Raw genomic sequence first — 16,630 nt, 5'->3', positions numbered from 1 at the left:
AACACACGCATACATATTTAATTCCTTAAATCTCTTGTCTTCCTTCTGAGCTAAAGGTACAGGCTGGGTTATCTAGGAAGCAGGCTATGAGATGGAGTTTAGCATGCAGGATATGTATTAGGAAGTGCCCTTGAAAGACAAATATCACATGTTCTCACTCATGTGGGAGATAAACAAAAGTGGATCTCATGAAGATAGAGAATAGGTTAGTCATGATGAGAGGCTAGGAAGAATAGCGGGGAGGAGGGAGTGAAAAGGGACCGATTAATAGGTATAGAGTTAGAACAAATAAGATCTCATGTTCAACAGATCAGTAGGTTGACCATAGTTAACAACAATCTATCGTACACTTCAAAATAGCTGAAACAGAATAATTAGAACGTTCCTAGCATAAAGATAAATATTTAAGGTGATTAATTCCCTGTTACCCTAATTGGACATTTACACATATGAATGCATTAAAATATCACATGTACCCCCAAAATATGTACATCCATTACATATCAATTTTTTGTAAGTGCCCTTGGGATTACCACCTGTGGACGTGAGAAGGAAGCAGGAGTGGAGCGGGCAGAGGAAGAAATCAAACTGTGACATGGCCCAAGGCTATCTTTGCCCAAAGCCATTACGAAGCTCTAGAACTGAAACAGTCCCTCAGAATACTCTTGAATTGGTCCAAGACGGCCAAACCTTTATACTTTCACATCAATCAGTTATTGGATACGGGCAATACTGGGAAGGCGCAAGACCTTGGGAAAGGCAGCTCTCTAGCTGAAATAATCCTTTAAGAGACTGGCAGCTGAAGGCTGTCTACTAACAGTTCTCCTAGCATTGGGGAAACAAGTCTTTCATTGAAGGAAAGTGTATATGGCACATCAGTGTTTGCCACAGCTAACTCAACCAAAATAAAAGGAAAAACTTTTTTTCAGCCACTACAGAGAGAAACATCTATAGGCTTGAAGCTGTTGAAGATGAGAATAATTCAAGAAAGTGTGCTGATATGCCTGTTAGGCAACTGTTCAATTCAGCATGGAAGGACTCTGTGGACCTGCTCCCTACAGCATCCACAAGAGCCCATTTCCCAAACATTACTGTGGAGGTAAAACCCATGGAGATCCCCTAGCTACAACAACTATAAAGGAGGTCTTACCTACCACACTCCTCTCTTTTTCTTCTAACCTCTCCGAAATCCTAAAGATGGGTTAATCACATCCATGACAGTGGCAAGGATGGGAGATAAACTAACCTAACTACTGCTACATCATATTCAGGGGGAGTTGTACCAAAGGAAAGTAAAAATTTACCTCAAATCAATTACAGATGAAGCATTCAATCAAACACTAAGAACAATTTACACTTTATTAATACAAGTTGACAACGGGAAAAAAAGCTTCTCTAAAATTAAAAAGAATTAGAAATTAAGTACAGCAATCTAAGGAAGTACTCTTAGGAAATAAAACAAAAACAGGAGGTAATATTTAAAAGTATTGTTTTATTGGTGAGATGATAGGCTAGTATAGTAACATGAAAAATGAGCAATTTGAAAACAAAGTATAAAGAGTAAAGCCTGAGAATCACAAAACAGGTACTTTCAAATAAGCAGAATTTAAAGGAATTTTTCCTGAGACTACATACAGCTGTAAGACAAAGAGACAAAAAGTTATTCAAAAAATGATGAATGACATTGAGGATTTCAGAATTTGTGTAACAAAAGTAACAGCAGGAAAAGATCTGAGCCAATAAGACAGAAGTACTAAATAAAGAAAAGATCCATGAAAATTAACATAAATTTAAGATAACCAATTTCAGTCCAAAATCCTTGTCCACTGTATTAAGAATAGTATTAATGAAAGACAATCAACTCCTAGACCTGCTGTGGGGAAACTCTTCACACAAAGGGACTGTCTTATAAAACTTGCTAAAGGTTGTTTGGTCGTGGTGGTGGTTGTTTTGCTATAAAATAATCAAACAGTCTCATTTTTAGAGGCAACAATAAAAAGTTAAGAAAATGGGCCGGGCATGGTGGCTCATGCCTGTGATCCCAACGCTTTGGAAGGCCAAGGCAGGCAGATCGCCTCGCTTTCCCAAAGTGCTGGGATTACAGGCGTGAGCCATGAGGTCAGGAGTTTGAGACCAGCCTGACCAACATAGTGAAACCCCGCCTCTACAAAAAATACAAAAATTAGCCAGGCGTGGTGGTAGGGGCCTGAAATGCCAGCTACTTGGGAGGCTGAGGCAGAAGAATAGCTTGAATCTGGGAGAGGCTGCAGTGAGCAGAGATGGTGCCACTGAATTCCCCTGAGTGACAGAGCGAGACTCCATACCAACAACAACAAACTTTGCAAAAGAAAAGGAAAGTGAACCTGAAGTTCAACGGTCAAATTTTTAGTCCCCATATTCTAAATTGGCAAGGAAAAGCCAAATCAAAATATACAAAGATAAAAATATATATGAAAAGTGAGAAAACATTAAAGCCAAACAAGAATGACCCAGAATCAATTAAAAAAAGGGAAGCGAGAGTATAACAATAAGTGGGTTAGAAATAAAAGCAGTAAAAAACTACAGTTAATTACAGTTGCTGAAAATGAAAATATCTTTGTTAAATTTAATTCAAAGGGTAAGGGAAAAAATGGCATGAATGAAATAAAATGTATACTTTTTAAAAGGCAGAGACGAGCATAACAAAGGTTTTATTCTTGACAATAAGGAACTTCTAAATTACAAAAAAAAAAAAAAAAAAGGAAAAGAAAAGCAGCATAGTGAACACAAAACAAAATATAAGGAAAAAATACGATTTCAAGATAATAGTACAAAACCTTGACCATATATAAAGTACATACATCAAAAACAGTTAGAAAAATGAAACTGACAAAATTAGAATCAGAATTTGCCAGATAAAGTAGATTTTTTAAAAAATGAGACAAGAACTTGAATAATGTAAATAAAACATAAGCTAGATTTAGTGATGAACAAAGTACTCAATTCTATGCCAAAGAATTCTACATTTGTAAATGCTAACAGCCTACCTATATAAACTGATGACAGAACACAAATAAAATTTCAAGGTATTCACCAAAGAATAAATCATACAACCAAATTCCCTGATCAGAATGTCATGAAATTCAAAAATAATGACAGGAAGAACAAAAGCACCATCTGAAAATGAAAACAATATTTATTATGCAATTCAAAGAAGTTGAAATGGAAATTACAAATGATTGAAAAGATAAATAAAATGTGGTAAATTTAAATCATTGAGATGCTGCCAAAGCCAAACTCAGAAGAAAACCCAAAGCCTTATAATAATAAAGAAAAAGCAATGCAAATTGTCTAAAGATATACCACAAAAATCTAAAAAAATAAAATGAGCCAAAAGTTGGGAAAAAAAAAAAGAAACTAAAGAATTAGAAAAATTAAATAATCTCACTACAACCAATAAAACCATAAATAGATGTTTATAAAGAACCCCAAATAATGCCTCTGTCAAGTATATATAAAAGAATGTATAACATTCTAATAAGAAAAAGTCAGCTACGTGCAGTAGCTCACACTTGTAAACCCAGCTTCTTGGGGGCTGAGGTGAGAGGATCACCAACATTCCAAAATAAAGATTCAAGATACTCAGAGTCTAAAACATTGGAAACGTTATTACATAATCTTAAAGATCATTAAACCCTAATAGCAGAACAATATATTAACAAAATATGTAAAACAGGAAAAAAAATTCACAAAATACTTATTCATTTAAATGAATGCCAAAATCTTACTAAACATTAGCCAACCAAATCTAGCAGTATCTTAATGTACAATGGCCGAGCAGAATTTAGTTCTTGAAAGTATAATGAATAAATGAAAAAACAAAGATAATAATTTCTAAAGATATTAAAGGGCTATCTGATAAAATTCAACATCTACTCCTGATCAAAATTTAGCAAAATGTGAACAGCAGGAAATTTCCATAATCTAATATACTATATCCACAGAAACCCATTACAAATCATATTTAATTGAAGTTAAATATGATCCCACCCAATTAAGGGATAAAACAAACATTTCAATAATTCCTACTATACTTCCTTTGTTTTTTTTGAGATGGAGTCTCACTCTGTCGCCCAGGCTGGAGTGCAGTGGCACAATCTTGGCTCACTGCAACCTCCACCTCCCAGGTTCAAGCAATCCTCCTGCCTCAGCCTCCGGCTCCGGAGTAGCTGGGATTATAGGCATGCACCACCACGCCTGGCTAACTTTTTTGTATTTTTAGTAAAGATGGTGTTTCGCCATATTGGCCTGGCTGGTCTTGAACTCCTGATCTTGTGATCCGCCTGCCTCAGCCTCCCAAAGTGCTAGGATTACAGGCATATGTCACCGTGCCCAGTCTTTATACTTTCTAACATTGTTACAAAGGTTCTGGATTAAGGTTGTCTACAATCTTTAAAAAAAAAAAAGGCCTGAAATGGGAAAAAAGGAACATTTTCTAATTTAAAATATGAAAATGGTAAAAAAGAACACTTCCTGGGAAAGTAATATTACGAATAAACTTAATTTTTTTTTTAACAGGAAAGGACAACTGATTAAAGAAACTGAAAATACATTTAAGAAACAGACTTACGTATTTATGAAAATTACACAACAACAACACCATTTCAAGAAAAAGCTACATTGTAATTCACCACGTTACTGGGTCAATTGGTTTTGTATTGGGGAAATATCAACTTAGAAATCTATAATTCACACAAAATTCAATCCAGTTAGATCTAAATCTAAGAAAAAAATTACAGAAATTCTAAACGATTGAACATTTTTATGTAACTGAAATTGGGAAAGCTGTCTTAACTATAACAAAACCCACAAAATGAACAAGTCTCAATACATATGTATTTAAAATTCTGATATGTAACAAAAGAGCTTATATAATATTTGAAGAAATGTCAGACTGTAGAAAATACTACAACATATACAACACAGAATTAATATCCTTATGATATATAAAAAGGTCTTAGAAATAAGTGAGAAAAATTGCACAGAGTATAAACTGGCAATCCATAGAAGAATTATAGAAGGAAAAAAATAGCTAACATCCCTAATACTGCAGGAAATGCAAAGTATAATATGAAATAATGGTTATTAAATTATAAAACCCTGAAGATACTGATAAAAGACAATATTGGCAAAGGAATGGAGAAAAAGGACTCCAGGAAGAAGACTGCAGGAATAAGAATGGATATTTATTCAATTCTTAAGGAATAAATTATTCCTTAAGGATAATTTATTATTATGATTATTTAATTAATTTTTTTTTTTTGAGATGGAGTTTCACTTTTGTTGCCCAGGCTGGAGTGCAATGGCACGATCTCGGCTCACAACAACTTCTGCCCCCCAGGTTCAAGCGATTCTCCTGCCTCAGCCTCCCGAGGCAGGCGCCACCATATCTGGCTAATTTTGTAATTTTAGTAGAGATGGGGTTTCTCCGTGATGGTCAGGCTGGTCTCGAATTGCCAACCTCAGGTGATCCGCCTGCCTCGGCCTTTCAAAGTGCTGGGATTACAGGTGTGAGCTGCCATGCCCGGCCTGGTAAGGATAATTTGATGATATATCGTTAACAGAAGACTAATTTAGACATTAAAAAGAATTACATATATGGATAAGGGACGCTACCCAAGTATACGAAGTTTAAAAAGATAGGCTGGGCATGATGGCTCACGCCTGTAATCCCAACACTTTGGGAGGCTGAGGCAGACGGATCACTTGAGGCCAGGGGTTTGAGACCAGCCTGGGCCAACATGGTGAAACCCTGTCTCTACTAAAAATACAAAAAAATTAGCCGGGCATGGTGGTGGGTGCCTGTAGTCCCAACTACTCAGGAGGCTGAGGTGGGAAAATTGCGGGAACCCGGGAGGCAGAGGTTGCAGTGAGCCCAGATCGTGCCACTGCACTCCTGCCTGGGTGACGGAGTGAGACTCTCTTTCTAAATAAATAAATAAATAAATAAATAAATAAATAAGTCAAAGAATATATTATATATACTTACATGTTCTATATGTGTAGCAAATACATTTGTAAAGGCACAGAACAGAAGTTTGGAAAAGTACACATTAAATTGCTAGAGTGATTAGTAACAAAGAATAGAATTCAAGGGGAGAGATTTGTTTTTTCAACTCTGTTCTTTTGGACTTCCTCAAGATATGAGTGAAGAGAAATACAGTCATACATCACTTAATGATCGGGATACATTCGGAGAAATCCATTAGGTGATTTCATCATAGTATGAACACCATAGAGTGTACTTGCATAAACCTACATGGTATAGCCTACTCCACACCTAGGCTGTATGTTATAGCCTATTGCTCCTAGGCTACAAATCTGTAGCTGAATTACTGTACTGAATATTACTGTACTGAATACTCTAGGATAGAGTAACACAATAGTAAGTATTGTGTACCTGAACATATCCAACAGTAGTAAAGTAGTAAAGATACAGTAAAAATATAATATTATAATCTTATGGCACCACTGTTGCATATGCAGCCCATCATTGACTGAAACTTTGTCAGATGGCACATAACTATATTAAAAATTTGCCTTTTATTATTTTCTGTAACATTTGTGATCATATACACACGTAACTGTAGATACGTATATGTACTCATATGTACATGTATGTATGTATTATATTCCATATACAAACATGTTTACTTTGCAATCCTCTAGTTCTATAATGACCATCTATGGCTTTTACTATCAGAAAATAATTCAAAATGATTTGCCTTTGGGGTTCAAAAGAAACTTAGTGACTTATTTAGGTACACTGGGGGGGGTGGGGTGGGGAAAGGAGAGAAAAGGGGAAGAAGAAGAAAGAAAAGCGGGGGAGGGGGAGGAGGCAGCAGTGGAAAAGGAGAGAGCAAACTTACCCGAATGATAAATCTGATTGCTGCACATCCAGAAGTTGCCATGACTTTTGCACTATTGGGGACAAGATTAAAAAGTGTAGGTACAATGGCTTCAGCGCCATGATCAAACTTGTTTCCCAAAACTGTTGAAAGATGGCTACAAAGGAAGAAAAAAAGTATTTTTTTAATAGTTTAACATTAAATATAGATAGAACCAAGTAATTTTAAAATACTCTTTTACTGAATTAACCTAGGAATTTGTATTTTAATCAGTTGTAACGAGAAAAACGGAATAAAGATAGGGAAACCTAGATACTACATATTTCCTTCTTTTCCCCATTCTTTAACTGGCTAGTCCAAAGTTGAAATCTGGCATTTTCCTCATCTCTTTGCAATAGCACTTGGAGAAGTCATTTGATTTCAGAATTTATTAACTCTAAGGACACATCAGGTGAAATAATCAGCTCTGATGGTTCTGACCTTTGGTCTTGATCCAGGAGATATTTCCATTTTGATGATCTATTATCAATCTTAAATTCAGCATATTTTTACAAACAAGTTCAAAATCTTACTCAAATCAATGCTCCTCAAGATGTTCTTTATTTCTATTAATAGTATCACCTCTTTTTTAGTCATAAATACTACCTTACTTCTTTGGAGTAGGATTTCCAAATCCGCAGTCAAAAATACAACTCTACCATATCTTATTGGGTGATCTTTAGAACACCTGACTTCTCTTTCCAATTGTGTAGTTAAACAACTAAATCAGCCTTTAATTGCATGATTTTAGTTAAAACACTTAGGAGAGATACGGTAACCACCCAAAGTGCCAACAATTTTGCCATACTGGTTAATTTTTATATATTTATATCTTACTGAAAATACATGGTTGGGATAGAGTTAGCTCCAATAATTCAGGTTCTTGATTCCAGGAGCTCAGATTTAGACCTATGTACATTTATGTACACAGACCTATGCTGTTACAGTATTAGTTTTCTAATGTCTGAACTCACAGGCAAAAAGGATCCTCAAATGAAAAGCAAGGAGGTGTGGATATGTTTGGATGTTGTCTTCCTTTAAAGAGTATGAGTTTTACTTCGGTAGGCAGGTAATGTACTTGAGAATCAGTTTGATCTTTATAAGCTTGTTGGGAGAGGCAGAGTCTAGAGTTGCCTTACTTTAGAACTGGTTTAGTACTATTCCTAGGCAATGGCCTTTCTGGGGTTTCTACTGACTGCCTTGGGTGTTCACCAGGGTTTTTCCATTCTGATTGGTCAGATCTTAAACCTCTCCTATCCCTATGTAAGCTCTGGGAATTGTTTACCTTATAGCTCCCAGGCATTAGTTCCCTTCCTTCCTCAGAGTTGTACCTTTCGCATGGACAGGGAAGTATACATCTAGACTCATGGATTCCCATATTATGATCTCTGTAGCTCTTTGTGTGTGTGTGTGTGTGTGTGTGTGTGTGTGTGTGAGAATCTCCCCATCTTCTCTCCAGTATTCTGTACTGCCAATTTTGACCACTTCAGCCTCTGAAACTCTAGTCTCTGTTTCCTCACCTCAGTGCCTTGCTCTGCTTAGGTTCCCCCTTCCTTCCCCAGAGTGCCTCCAGGTCAAAACTCATACTGTTCAACATCACTTGCTCTTTTCAGAATTCCATTCCTACCCTGTCTGCTATCTGGAAACAGATGTTTCACATATATTGTCCAGTTTTCTGCAAGAGAGCTAGTCATGTTTTAAGTGTATTTTTCATGGTTACATTTTATGGATTTTTGTATTAATTTGGGTTTTCTTTGCTAGTTGGAGATAATTGGGTCATTTTGGTATACTGGGACTTGTATCTTGCAACTTTGCCAAAGTCCTTTTATTATAATAATTTATCTGTAGATTCTCTTGCAGTTTTCTGCATGGATAGTTATATCGTCTGTTAATAATGGCAGTTTTGTTCCTTTTCTTGCAATCCTTATATTGCCTTTTCTTTCTTCATTTCCGACTAGAATATATAATACAATCCTGATTAGAAATATTGCTAGTAGGCACTTTTGTGTTCCCTATCTTCAAAGGAATGCATATACAACAACACTGCTTAGGTCAAAAATAGTAATAAATAGAATTTAAGTTCTACCATCCTTGTATTGTGGAAGACTACAAACTTAAAGTTTAGATTTTGCTAAGTTAATGATGCATGTTGCAATGCCAGAATAACTGCTAAAATATCAGAAATTGAGTATTTAATATCCAAATTAGTAGTGAGAAAAGTGAATACAGCCAGTTTCCAGACCCATTCATTTTCATCTTATACTTGAAGAATTAATGATAAAAACATCCACCAGTAGGCTTTAGATATTTTAAATATCTTTATACCAACCTTAAAATGTTGGTATAAAGAGCTGTTAAGGAATTTTTTTTTAATCATACAGATTGAATCCTTATGTATAACAAAAATGATTTTTGGATCACATACTTTTTTGGCTATCTTGCTACTGCTTGACTTAATGAGCACTGAAGCAGTGAGTACTAAATTCATTCATAAAAAACACTTATCATAAAAGGAATATACTTACGCTACAGTAATACAAGCTTCTCTAACCACCTGGGATCTAAGATCCTTAGCTGAAAGTTTAAGTGCTCCATCCAACAAGCGTAAATGTTGAAAAAAGCAATCATACTGTGCAGCTCCAGCAACAAGCAGTGATCGGATTTTCTTCAGCTGAAATAAAGAATTTTCATTATTGACAAAAAAGGTGGAAGTGCAAAAAAAAAAAAAAGCTACCTAAACTACATTATTCAAACAAAAACTTTCTAAAAAATGAAACATATGTAATGTTTCATTATATTACTATATTCAGACATTTTAGTAGCATTAAATATTTAGTAGCATTAAAAAAGTATCTTATAAATAAATATGCCAACAAAAGCTGTCTGAAAATAGTATTATAGATTTAGTTATAAGCACAACAGAGAAATGTAATCTATAAGTACATAAATCGTAAAGTTTTAAGGGAATCCATTTAATTTATTTATTCATGTGTCTTTTAGCTTAATCCCCAGTGTGATAATAGGGAGTCTTTCTTTTACTTGTGGTAAAATACACATGAACAAAATTCACTATTTTAACCATTTTAAAGTATACAATTCAGTGGCATTAAGTGCATTCACAATGTTGTGTGACCATTACCATCACTATCTACGAAGGGAGCCTATTTTTTAAAGTGCCAAATTTGGAAACTTTTAGCATTACTTTTTTTTGCTGCGGAACATTTTTTTTTTTTTTGAGACAGTCTTGCTCTGTTGCCCAGGCTGGAGTGCAGTGGTGCCACTGCAGCCCACTGCAACTTGCACCTCCAGGGTTTAAGTGGTTTTCGTGCCTCAGCCTCCCCAGTAGCTGGGATTACAGACACATGCCACCGTGACTGAATAATTATTGTATTTTTAGTAGAGATGGAGTTTCACTGTGTTGGCCAGGCTGGTCTCAAACTCCTGGCCTCAACGGATCCACCGCCTTGGCCTCCCAGCAGGAGTGAGCCACTACATCTGGCCTGCTGTTGAACTTTTAATTTCTTAAATTTTTATTATGAATACATAATAGTTGTACATTTTTATGAAGTACATGTGATAGTTTGATAAAAGCACACAATGTGTAACAATCAAATCAGGGTAATTGGGGTATCCGTCACCTCAAACATCAATCAGTTCTTTCTGTTAGAAACATTCCAATTCTACTCTTTTAGTTATTTTGAAATATACAATAAATTATTGTTAACTACAGTCACCCTATTGTGCTGCCTAACACTGGATCTTATTCTTGCACTAACTGTATTTTTGTACCCTTCAACTATTTCCCTGCCCAACCCCCAACTACCTTTCTCAGTCCATGGTAACCATTATTCTACTCTCTATCTCAAGTTCAAGTTTTTTAGGTCTCACATATTAGTGAGAACATGCAATCTTTTTCTTTCTGTTACTGGCTTGTTTCACTAAACATAACGTCCTCCAGTTCCATCCACGTGGTTGCAAGCCATAGGATTTCATCCTTTTTACGGTGGAATAATATTCCAATGTGTGTATGTACCATATTTTCTTTATCCATTATTCACCAATGGACATTTAGGTATATTCCATCTCTTGGATTTTTGTGAATAGTGCTGCAATAAACATGAAAGTGCAGGTATCTTTTCAATATATTGATTTCTTTTCTTTTGGATATATACCCAGCCATGGGATTGCTAGATCATATTGTGGTTTTATTTTTATTTTTATTATTTTTTAAGAAACTTCCATACTGTTCTCCCTGCATATGGTGGCTCACATCTGTAATCTCAGCACTTTGGGAAGCCAAGGAGGATAGGTGACTTGAGCCCAGGAGTTTGAGACCTGCCTGGGCAACACAGGGAGATAAAAGTTAGCTGGGCATGGTGGCATGTGCCTATAGTCCCAGGTACTTGGGAGACTGAGGTGGGAGGACTGCTTAAGCCCCAGAGGTCAAGACTGTAGTGAGCTGTGATTGCGCCACTGTATTCCAGCTTGGGAAAAAGAGTGAAACCCAGTCCCAAACTACAATACAATACAATACCCAAATTAAATAAACTAAGCTAAAATAAAGAACGAAACTAAACTAAAATAAAATTTATATTTCTATCAGCAATGTACAACTGTTCCTCTTTCTCCACATCCTTGCCGGCATTCTTGTTTTTTGCCTGTTATTGCCTGTCTTTTAAATAAAAGTCATTTTAACAGGGGTAAGATAATATCTCACTGAAGTTTTAATTTGTACCTGTCTGATAACTAGTCATGTTGAGCATTTTCCCACATACTTGTTGTCCATTTGTATCTCCTCTTTTGAGAAATGTCTATTTAGATCTTTTGTCCACTTTTAAATCAGATTACTTATTTTTCCTATAGAATTTTTTGAGTGACTTATATATTCTGGTTATTACTCCCTTATCAGATGGGTAGTTTGCAAATATCTTCTCCCATTCTGTGGGTTGTCTCTTCATTTTGTTGACTGTTTCCATTGTTGTACAGGAACTTTTTAGCTTGATGTGATCTCATTTGTCCATTTTTGCTTTGGTTGCCTATGCTTTTGAGGTCTTACTCAAGAAAATCTTTGCCCAGACCAACGTCCTAGAAAGTGTTTCTCCAATGTTTTCTTGTAGTAGTTTGATAGTTTGAGGTCTTAGATTTAAATCTTTAATCAATTTTGATGTGATTTATGTATAGTGGGACATAGGGGTCTAGTTTCATTCTTCTGCAATGTGGATATCCAGTTTTCCCAATACCATTTATTGAACTGTCCTTTCTCTGTTGTATGTTCTCGGTACCTCTGCTGAAAATGAGTTGAGTATAAATGCAAGGATTTATTTCTGGGTTCTCTATTCTGTTCCACTGGTCTATCTCTTTTTTACTTTTATTATTTTTTAAGAAACTTCCATACTGTTCTCCCTGCATGTGGTAGCTCACACCTGTAATCTCAGCACTTTGGGAGGCCAAGGTAGGTGGGTCACTTGCGCCAGTACCATGCTATTTGAGTTACTACAGCTTTGTAAATATTATTTGAAGTCAGGAGAGATGCCTCCAGCTTTGTTCTTTTTGCTTAGGATTGCCTTCACTCACTATTGTTGATCTTTTGTAGTTCCATATGAATTTTAGTACTGTTTTCTCTATTTTTATGAAGAATGTCATCAGTATTTTGATAGAGATTGCACTGTATCTGTACATCGCTTCGGGGAGTGTGGACTTTTTGACAATATTGATTCTTCCAATCAATATGAACATGGAATATATCTTTGTTTTTTGTGTCCTCTTTAATTTCTTTCATCGATGTTTTTATAGTTTTCATTGTAGAAATCTTTTACTTCTTTGGTAAAGTTTATTTCTAGATGTTTTAATTGTAGCTACTGTAAATGGTGTTACATTTGTAGCTACTGTAAATGGGGTTACATTCTCAGTTTCTTTTTCAAATTGTTTATTGTTGGCATATAGAAATGCAACTGATTTTTGTACGTTGATTTTGTATCCTGCAACTTTACTGAATTTTTTTTGGTGGTGTTTTAGGTTTTCTAAATATAAAATCATATCATCTGCAAACAAGGATAATTTGACTTCTTCCTTTCCAATTCGGATGCTGTTTATTTCTTTGGAAGAAATGGATACCTTTCTAGACACAAAAACCTACCAAGACTGAACCATGAAGAAATCCAAAACCTGAAAAGTCCAATAACAAGTAACAAGATAGAAGTAGTAATTAAAAGTCTCTCAATAAAGAAAAGCCCAAGACCTGACTATTTCACTGCTGAATTCTATCAAACATTTAAAGTCAAACTAATGCCAATTGTATTCAAACTATTTAAAAAAAAAATCAAGGAGGAGGAAATACTTCCAAACTCATTCTACGAGGCCAGTATCACCCTGATACCAAAAGCAAAGACAAAACAAAGGAAACTACAGGCCAGTATTTCTGATGAACATAGATGCAAAAATCCCCAACAAAATACTATTAAACCAAAATCTGCAACACATTTAAAAGATCATTCATCATGATCAAGTGGGATAAATCCCAGGATGCAAGGATGATTTAATATACATGAATTAATAAATGTGACACATCATATCAACAGAATGAAGGACAAAAACCACAAGACCCTTTTACAGATGCCGAAAAGTATTCAATAAAATTCAACATTGCATCATAATAAAAACTCTCAAAAAACTGGGTATAGAAGTAATATACCTCAGCATGATAAAAGCTATGTAAAACAAACCCACAGCCAATATCATACTGAATAGCGAAAAACAGAAAGCCTTTCCTCTAAGGTCTGGAGTAAGACAAGGATGCCCACTTTCAACACTTTTATTCAAGAGTACTAGAAGGCCTAGCTAGAGCAACTAGACAAGAAAAGGCATTACTTTTTCAGTATTTGATTGAAAAATGTCATCCACATGAAAACCAGACATACATAATAAAATTACATTGATCAAAAGAGATACACACACGTGCATATCTGTGCTCATACACACTCAGAAGCTAAAACTCTACTTATCACACCAATATTGTATATAATTTCACATTTAACTCAGAGGTTTTCTAAATTTTAAAATATGTCTTTAGGCCGGGTGCAGTGGCTCAGGCCTGTAATCCCAGCACTTTGGGAGGCCGAGACGGGCGGATCATGAGGTCAGGAGATCAAGACCATCCTGGCTAACACGGTGAAACCCCGTCTCTACTAAGAAAATACAAAAAACTAGCCGGGCGTGGTGGCGGGCGCCTGTAGTCCCAGCTACTCGGGAGGCTGAGGCAGGAGAATGGCGTAAACCCGGGAGGCGGAGCTTGCAGTGAGCTGAGATCCGGCCACAGCACTCCAGCCTGGGTGACAGAGCGAGACTCCGTCTCAAATAAAATAAAATAAAATAAAATAAAGTAAAATAAAATATGTCTTTAAAGTTAAATCAGATGCATAAAGATGTAAATGTAAAAAAACCCTACTATGGACATTAGAAAAAAATCAAAAGAATGTTATACAATCTTGGGCATATAAGGAAAGGAAAACTATCATAAACAGAGGAGAATTTTCAAGTGTCTAAATTATAACTAAAAACAAAATAAAAATCACAATATGGTAGGATAAAATTACCTGCAACATATATAAGATGACACACAAAGAATGACAATAAAATAAGAAAAAGACAAATACAGTAGTTTCCCCTTACCTGCAAGGGATATGTACCAAGACCCCCAATGGATGCCTAAAACCTCAGATAGTACTGAACCCTATATATCTTTTTTTCCTATAAATATTTACCTATGATAAAGTTTAATTTATAAATTAGGCACAGTGAGAGATTAATGACAATAATAATATGGAAAAACAATAACAATATATTGTAATAAACATCATGTGAATGTAGGTCTCTCTCTATCAAAGTATCTTCTTATTTCCTGGCCATGGTCGACCATGAGTAACTGAAGCCATGGAAACTGAAACCATAGATAAGGGGGGACTATTGTAACCTGTGATTAAATTGGGTAAAATAAATATATTTAAATATGTTAAAAGTTACTAGTGATAAATTCACAAAGTCACATTTCTCCCCAATACAATGGCAAAAAATTTTTTAAATTTGAAAAGAAAACAGATACTCTCAAACACTGTAAGATTATATATGACTAACACCTTTGTTCAAAATATTTTGGCAGCATCTACTAAAATAAAATTGCAGCAACTCTTTACCCAACAATCCACATTTTAAAATCTAACCTACAAAAATAAAAGCACCATTGTTACAAATGTGTGTAAGGATGTTTACTATAACACTGCTAAAATAGCAAAACAATAAAAAAAAACTGAAAATCCATCAAATGGTTAAATGATTTTAAAAATTACATGTTGTGGGGTGGGGGGATGGGGGAGGGATAGCATTAGGAGATATACCTAATGTAAATGACGAGTTAATGGGTGCAGCACACCAACATGGCACATGTATACATATATAACCTGCATGTTGTGCACATGTACCCTAAAACTTAAAGTATAAAAGAAACAAACAAAAGATCAGATTCCTATAACACACATACACAAATTACATGTATACATATTAAACTAAGGAATATATGTACATATTGATCTGCACTCAATAAATATCTGAGCAACTATTATGTGCCTGACATCATCTATACCAGGTGTACTGAATGAGCACAATTTGTAAGCAAAAAAAAAAAAAAAAAAGGCAAGCTTACTGCAGTAATGTATCAAGTAATGGCTCTTTTTTTTTTTTTTCTTTTTACAAAGAGAGGTAGGGGGGAAAATTGTGCGTACCTTGTCATATATGTTTAAAATACATATAACACAGAAAAGGATATACTCTAAAATGAAAAGTGTGTTTTTTTATTTTTTTTAAGAGATAGGGTTTCACTCTGTTGCCCAGGCTGGAGCACAGTGGTACAATCATAGCTCACTGTAACCTCAGACTCCTGGGCTCAAGCAATCCTCCCATCTTAGTCTCCACAAAAGTTTATTTCTTTAACAGGTAGGAAACTATTAACTTTTTCTCTGTAGCTTTCTGCATTATTTCACTCATTACAATAAGTCTGTGTCATTTTCTAATGAAAAAAAAAAAAAAACCAAAAGACCATCTGTTGTTTCCAAATGGGGAGTTTTAAGTAAAACCCCCCCAAAAAAAAACCCTTAAGTAAAAAGATGACGTTTTATACTAACAATACTTAATCTGTCATGTTTCTCTACAGATTACCTGTGACAAACAAGAATAGGAGCCATATTTAACAAATTTGGAGGAACACTTTGTTAAAAACAGTATTTCAATGTTTTAAGATATGCAGACTTCCTAACAAAGACAAAAATGGTCCTTTGTTCATGGTGTCATAAAAGCCATATTTGTCAAAAGACCCTGCATTTGATTTAATTAATCAAAATGGGGATTTTCATAATCAGCCAGGTTGAGACCTTTCAGAGCAGAACAGTCTTCAAATGCAGCCCTTTTCTCTGGCTTCTTGAAAACTGTGAGGTACTCATTTGGTACATGTCATCTGGTTATGTAAACAGTAAGTTCACAAATTTTAAAAACATACTGCTTACTGTCAACACAAATATTATTTTAAATTTTATCAAATATTTTCCTTAAGGAATTTAGGCTAAATAAAATATTCTTAACTCAAGGGTATCTGACCTTTATAAATGAAATCACAGGAGAAATATTCATCACATTCACGAGAAGAAAAAAAGCCAGAT

General features: G+C 35.1%; 1 protein-coding gene across 1 annotated transcript in view; it reads right to left on the bottom strand.

The window, feature by feature from the left end:
- The window catches only part of CLASP2 (cytoplasmic linker associated protein 2), a 222,189-nt gene that overhangs the window by 120,040 nt on the left and 85,519 nt on the right, over positions 1-16,630 (bottom strand). Inside the window, 2 exon segments of the mRNA XM_017892934.1 lie at positions 6,909-7,044; positions 9,452-9,597. Of these exon segments, the coding sequence (XP_017748423.1) occupies positions 6,909-7,044; positions 9,452-9,597 (282 nt within the window).

The sequence above is a fragment of the Rhinopithecus bieti genome, unplaced genomic scaffold (assembly GCF_001698545.2).
Source record: "Rhinopithecus bieti isolate Rb0 unplaced genomic scaffold, ASM169854v2 scaffold_22039, whole genome shotgun sequence".
Classification (NCBI taxonomy): Eukaryota; Metazoa; Chordata; class Mammalia; order Primates; family Cercopithecidae; genus Rhinopithecus; species Rhinopithecus bieti.
This window is presented reverse-complemented; position numbering and strand designations above follow the sequence as displayed.